The 6,000-nt window shown below is 41.9% G+C and overlaps 2 protein-coding genes across 2 annotated transcripts; one reads left to right on the top strand and one right to left on the bottom strand.

Moving 5' to 3' along the window:
• The first annotated feature begins 1,311 nt into the window (after window positions 1-1,311).
• Window positions 1,312-4,037, top strand: LOC117440291 (uncharacterized). Its single transcript, XM_034076595.2, has 7 exons — window positions 1,312-1,568; window positions 1,850-1,998; window positions 2,198-2,287; window positions 2,644-2,732; window positions 2,935-3,095; window positions 3,200-3,316; window positions 3,404-4,037. Exons 2-7 carry the CDS (start codon window positions 1,874-1,876, stop codon window positions 3,512-3,514), a joined length of 693 nt encoding a protein of 230 aa, XP_033932486.1. The 5' UTR covers window positions 1,312-1,568; window positions 1,850-1,873; the 3' UTR covers window positions 3,515-4,037.
• irak1bp1 (interleukin-1 receptor-associated kinase 1 binding protein 1) lies at window positions 3,872-5,421 on the bottom strand. The gene is made up of 4 exons (XM_034076594.2): window positions 5,111-5,421; window positions 4,620-4,701; window positions 4,410-4,540; window positions 3,872-4,328 (listed from the first exon to the last, which is right to left on the bottom strand). Exons 1-4 carry the CDS (start codon window positions 5,389-5,391, stop codon window positions 4,076-4,078), a joined length of 747 nt encoding a protein of 248 aa, XP_033932485.1. The 5' UTR covers window positions 5,392-5,421; the 3' UTR covers window positions 3,872-4,075.
• Between the last annotated feature and the right edge of the window lie 579 nt (window positions 5,422-6,000).

Below are 6,000 nucleotides of genomic sequence, written 5' to 3'. Positions count from 1 at the left end.
ACATTGTAATGCTTTTATTTCATTTCAATTTGATTACAACATTGAAGATATAACATTGTATTTTATTTTTACCCTGACTCAGATATAATGAAAAGACTACGTCAGTCGAAGCTCAGCTTTGGTAAGGAAGAGACAGGACAGGCAGAGAGAAAGAGAGAGAGAAAGTGATGGAAGTCAGGGAGGAACTCCAGGTACAGTCACACACAACAATGTAGGCTTAATAACCCCATCTATCTATCTATCTATCTATCTTCATTTACAATATAGACAATAGGCATACTTTTAACAACATACATCTATTGCAGTTATCATGTCATAATAACATACAATTGTATAAAACACAATTTGCTTACATCTTTGTTCTCTTTTGTGAATCAAACAAAACAGATTTTTATTTAAAAAATAATGCAAACAAGTGAAATGAACTAAATTGCTGAATTGCTTTTAATTCACTGGCAGGAGCGACAAGTGAAGAGGAGCAAAAAGTGAACAACGAGGGAGAGATTGAACAAAGAGAAAGAGTAGGACAGAGAGAGTAATGAACAGGATGAAGACAGAGAGACTCAAGAAGATGGAAGAGAGGCTGCAGGTTATGGAAAGGAGAGAGACATGGGAAATGAATGTTGACAATGTTTTGTGATCATTTTAGCCTCTTCTGCATGTCCAGATCATTAATAGTAACAATCAACTGATTGTTGTGCATTACACTTTCAAAAATAATGTATGCTGCAGCCCACTGACATGGTTTGAAATCAATATATCATCCAATTTGTGACCCCCCGGAACTTAAAAAGCACCTAACTAGATCATGAAAATCCCAAAAATCACTACCCCCGAACCCCCCTAGCATGTTTGGACCTCGGTATTTAGCAAATCCTGGATACGGCCCTGTGAGTGCTCTCATACTTGTTTGATTCTGAAATTGTATATATTTATAGGCTATAAATATATATATATATGTGTGTGTATGTCCGCATCTGTAGCCTGTTATTGTCTCACTACCGCACTGTGAATGAATTACAAAGTAAATATATAAGTCATCATGAACACAGTTCTGTCCATCAGACAGAGGGCTGTGCCTCCTGTCATGGACGTCTCTTTAAAATCACCGCTCAGAGAGGATTTCTCATTTCTCTAACCGCCTGCTGCTTCCCCTCTTCTATCCTCGGCTCGCATCTCCTGTGAGCGGGACTAAGACACGAGGATAGGAGTCGAGGAGGGGAAATTAGTGAAATGAGAAAGGCCCATGATGGTTTTGAAGCGAAACTACGGGACGAACCAGTTCCCGCCCGCAGCTCACGCCTCTCTGGTTCGGCTCCTCCTGACGTGGCGAGCCGCTAGAGGACCGCCGGTCCCTCCGTGGGCTGCTGCGATTGGACAAACTACTTGTTTGGCAATATTGACGATAAATGTAAATACACGCAGGTGGTAACAACAGCATGGGCGAGAGCTTATGTAAATAAAGGAGAACTGAAAGTCTGTCACTGTTTCAAGGCGCAAACAGCCTCTCTTTGACGCAATGTGTGGCAGATAGGCTTGTTGGAGAAAAGACTGGATTTGTATTCAAGGTAGGCGTGATAACTGCTCTTATCAGCAACTTTTGAAAAGTACTTGCATTTCCTCGAGGTTTCTGCAATGCCATATCTTGTTTATGGAGGTTTCACTGTAGCCTATTCGAAATTGAACCAAATGCCCGCCAATTACAAACACACAGAACATATCTGTTACAGTATAGAAACGTTTTTGGTGTGTTTTCTGTTAAATACATGGCTTACACGTCAACTTTGGACTGATTTGGGGTCCAATAGCCTACGTGCCACATCCACCTGACTCGCGTTTCCGTGTACAGGCGGTGACACCCAGCTGCGCAGCCATGCCTCAGCTCACGCGCCCGGCGGTGCTGCAGCTCGTGCTGCTGCTCTCCGCTGTGCCCGCGCAGTACCTCATCTCGCGCTGGAGCGGCACCACGGTGACGCAGCGCTACCACGCGAGCGCACGGTAGGATCCATCCAAGACTGCGTCAGTGTTCCAGGGTGTTATCAACTTTGTATTGGGCAGAAAAAGTATGTGGTGTTGGGAAATTAAACAAAGCTTGCTTATATGTAAAGTATAGTCACTAGTAATAAATATGGTAAGATTACTGCATCCAAATATTACCTTTTCAGTGTTTGTGTCTATAATAATCATGTTGTTTCAGGTTGTTTAGAATTTGGAAAGATTTGAGAACATCTTACCTCAATGGCACGGCATGGATGGACTGGGCAGACCAGCAGATGTCCAGTGCCAAGTGAGTATGGGATATTTTGGAATCAAAAAGGACTGTGATTGTAATAATCATAGACTTTATTTATAAAACACCTTTCAAACAGACTAAGGCATTGCTTTAATATAAAAACATAACATGTCATACACATAAGAGAATGCAATGTGAACTAAAAGCTTTTGACAAATTGACACATACAACAAAGATAAACACATTCACAAAGCCAATTTCTTTTAAACAATTTGATTGAGACTAAGACATGCTATGACAAGTGATGTTCAATTGCATTATCTAAAGTTACATCTTTGTTGCAATAGAGGAACAAATGAGCAGGATACTCTTGTTAATGTGCTACTGACAATATATTTTGCTTCCTGAAGGTCTTTACTCGGATTGAAAGAGGAAGAGTTGAAAGACTCACGCCCCATAGAGACCATGCTTTTAGACAATGACCTGGAATTCTTTGGAGGTTTGTGTCTACTTTATATTTTGAAGGCTTTAATCAGTGCATATATTCAGATATTTTTTTTAAGGTAAATCATCTGGAGCCTGTTGCAAGCAAATGAGTAGATTGATGTTTGTGCTTCACTGTTCAGGGAAAAGTTACTGTGAAAAAAGTGAAATGTGCTAAAACTGCATCACAGGATTTTCTTCTTGTTCTTTAACTGCAGCCTCCAAGAAAGTTCGCAGCCCTCGTCCTCCGTATGTGTTCCTGCGTGTTGGAGACGTGGTGATGGAGAGTAAGGGCCACATGGTGGGGGTGGTGGTGAGCTGGGACTCTGAGCTGCGAGCCCCTCAAGAATGGGTGGACAAAGTGTATTCAAACTCTGAGGTTAGCAGCTCGTTGAAAATCCTTTCCTTCCTTATAAATTCTGGACTTATTTATATAATTGTTGGAAAGTATAATTGTCACCATTTGTATATATGTGCATGCAGGTCCCCAAAGCAGAGAATACGCCTCATTATAAAGTGCTGTTCAGCGGGCCTGGATCCTCCTCTCTGTTGGTAGCATACTTGCCTCAAACACAGCTGATGCGCTTCACTGGGACAAGGGTATGTACTGGAAAAGCACAGCACATTAACACCCACAATCACACACTTTTACATACGTGTTGTTGACTCACTCTCGGATGTTTCTAGCCGGAGATTCCCACCTTGGAAAACTACTTCTCACATTTTGACGGGCAGCGGTTCGTCATGCAGCCCTGGCTCAGCGAGATGTTTCCAGAGGACGAGAAGGAGGACAAATGACTACTCAACTGCATGTGGGATCAAAGAGGTGACAATGTTAGCAATGCTAAAAAAAACAGAGGATTGGTGGCTATCGCTTCCTAGCCACGGTTTAATGCTAGCTACACTACCGGTTTGTACCAAGGTGTTTGGGAAACCTCTCTATCAGTTCTCAAGTTCTTTTTTCTCTCCAAGAGATCTACTTGAGTCAGTCAATCGTTGCTGACGTAAGTGCAACGTTTGAGCAAAATGAGGATCATTTTAGAATCCCTCCTTGCCTGATCTTGATATGAGGGTGTCTTTTGAAATGTAATTGACCTTTTTATTTCTTTGAGATGTGCAAATACAAAGTGTTTTAATTTGAAGTGTCAAAACAAATGATTACCAACATTTCATTTAATGTTCAACTGATTTTAAATTACAGCAAATGCATAAAAGGATGGTCAACAACAAAAAAAGATGTTTACAAGACCGTGTTGGCTGAGGAAGGAAAAACAACCTTGAAAAATTGTACTTTAGCAATAAAAAATACTTCAAACTGTGACGATCCTCTCTTTGGTTTCATGGTCAGGTGTGTTGTGTTTAGAGTTTTTTCCTGCTCCTGTCTCTGAGGCTGAAGGAGACAGACACCCGTGAGGAGGCTCTGATATTGGGAATGTGAGGAAGGGGTGCAGAATCCTGGCATTTGCCTCCATCTTCCTCATCCTCACTCCTCCACTCCCTTGTCTCCTCCTCCCTGACCTGAAGGGGGGGTCCCAGAGTTTGCCCCAGGAGCTGACTGACCTCGCAGGCCTTCTGCTGAGCATTTTCAACCGCTGACACACACGCTCGCCGCCTATAGAGAACAGACAAACACACCACTTACAAATAGTCTGTAAAGATATTAAACTGCTGATAAAATGTGTGTGTTCTATACCTCATTTGACTCAGGCTTTCAGCACTGTGGAAGAAATGTGGCGTTCCCACACAAACACTCTTATCCAGCTTCTCCAGCAGGACGCTACACACTCGCTCCATCTTATCAAAATCAGAGAAAGTGACCTTGACCTGTGGGAACAAAACACATGTAGAGTCAGTGACAGTTTAAGCAACATTTGGATCATTAGTGTTTATCTGAATACTCCACCTCTGCTTCCATGTGATACTGTTCTGCCTCCCGGTGAAGAAACCTCCTCACTGAGGTGTCTCTTTCACTGACACCATGTTGTCTAAGCAGAAGGAATTAAGGACAACTGATTATATTCACTGCAATATAGGTTATGGTGAAATTAGCTAAAGTACAATCACATCTACATTTTAACAGCATACACGAATTAGAAATACTATATGAACTGCAAGCTTCTTGCCTTACCAACGCTTGTAGTTGTACTGTGGAAAAACTAGTAATAAATAGATAATACTCCCCGACTTAATTCTCTGCCAATTTATACTTATTTTTCGACACATTCTGGAGAGAAATCGATACTTTTAGCCACATTTTGCTACGTCTCCTACTCAACAACTTTGTTTATTAGTCCGCTGAAGTTGTTATTAAAAGAGTTACAGCCATACGTTAGCTACCAGCTAGCGTACGGTTTGCTGTTTAAATTGAATAGTGTATAATGTGTATGTTCTTACCTGACACTTTGTAAAATGTACTCAAGTCTCCGTGTTATGCTGTTGGTCACCTCGTTGACGGACTCTTTGCTGTTTGCCACACTGACCCGCAAAGACACTCGGTCTGCTGGGCAACAGACCTCCGCTATTCCCGTGACCTGAACCTCCCGAGCCTGGTTAACGTTGCCTGTGTTTTGGCTATTAACTACTCGCATTTCGAAGCCATGCTCCTTTTCCTTAACGGCGAATTCCCGAGCAGCAGCCGGAAGAATCTCAGCGAAAACTCGGCTCTGATTCTCCATGACGGACACACAAACCAACTTCCCGCTGCTATGGTAATAGACGCAATGCACCTTGGGATTTGTAGGCCATACACTTGTGTTACACTGTCCTTAGTTAATAAACGTTTGATCTCTCTTGGAGTAGTACGAAACTACGGAGTATGGGGGTTATTCCCTATCTTTATTCAAGAGCGTGGTATTTAAATTTGAGAACATACTTTATTGATTTCTTTCCCTCAAACCCTGTCCTCGCACTCAAATAGTGCCTGCTTGCATTTAGATTTGCTCTGCTTCTGCTCAAACTGTACGCTTGCACTCAGATATATTTCTGTTTACAGATTTGTTCTGCTCTCAGATTTATTCTGTGCGCACTCGAAACTTTTGTGCAACAATCCTGTCAAAATCCCTCAACCAATAGGTTGAATCAGAGAAAATAGGGAATAATCCCTATATCATAATAATAATCCCTAGGGAATAATCCCTATCCTCTGGATAGGGAATAACCCCCATAACGGAGCCCCCTAGAGCAGAGGTTCTCAATTGTTTTTCAGCCAAGGACCCCTTACAAGATAGAGAATACACCAAGGACCCCCTCATTCTGATTTGTGATTTTGAGCTATATAAATAAAA

The sequence above is a fragment of the Pseudochaenichthys georgianus genome, chromosome 24 (assembly GCF_902827115.2).
Source record: "Pseudochaenichthys georgianus chromosome 24, fPseGeo1.2, whole genome shotgun sequence".
Classification (NCBI taxonomy): domain Eukaryota; kingdom Metazoa; phylum Chordata; class Actinopteri; order Perciformes; family Channichthyidae; genus Pseudochaenichthys; species Pseudochaenichthys georgianus.
This window is presented reverse-complemented; position numbering and strand designations above follow the sequence as displayed.

Excerpts from the sequence above, each read along its gene's own strand:
- irak1bp1 (XM_034076594.2), bottom strand. The coding sequence starts at position 5,391 with ATGGAGAATCAGAGCCGAGTTTTCGCTGAGATTCTTCCGGCTGCTGCT. Across the intron at positions 4,702-5,110 it reads TACATTTTACAAAGTGTCAG|ACAACATGGTGTCAGTGAAA; the intron begins GTAAGAACATAC and ends CCTTCTGCTTAG. Across the intron at positions 4,541-4,619 it reads AGTATCACATGGAAGCAGAG|GTCAAGGTCACTTTCTCTGA; the intron begins GTGGAGTATTCA and ends TTGTTCCCACAG.
- LOC117440291 (XM_034076595.2), top strand. The coding sequence starts at position 1,874 with ATGCCTCAGCTCACGCGCCCGGCGGTGCTGCAGCTCGTGCTGCTGCTC. Across the intron at positions 2,733-2,934 it reads TGACCTGGAATTCTTTGGAG|CCTCCAAGAAAGTTCGCAGC; the intron begins GTTTGTGTCTAC and ends CTTTAACTGCAG. Across the intron at positions 3,317-3,403 it reads TGCGCTTCACTGGGACAAGG|CCGGAGATTCCCACCTTGGA; the intron begins GTATGTACTGGA and ends GGATGTTTCTAG.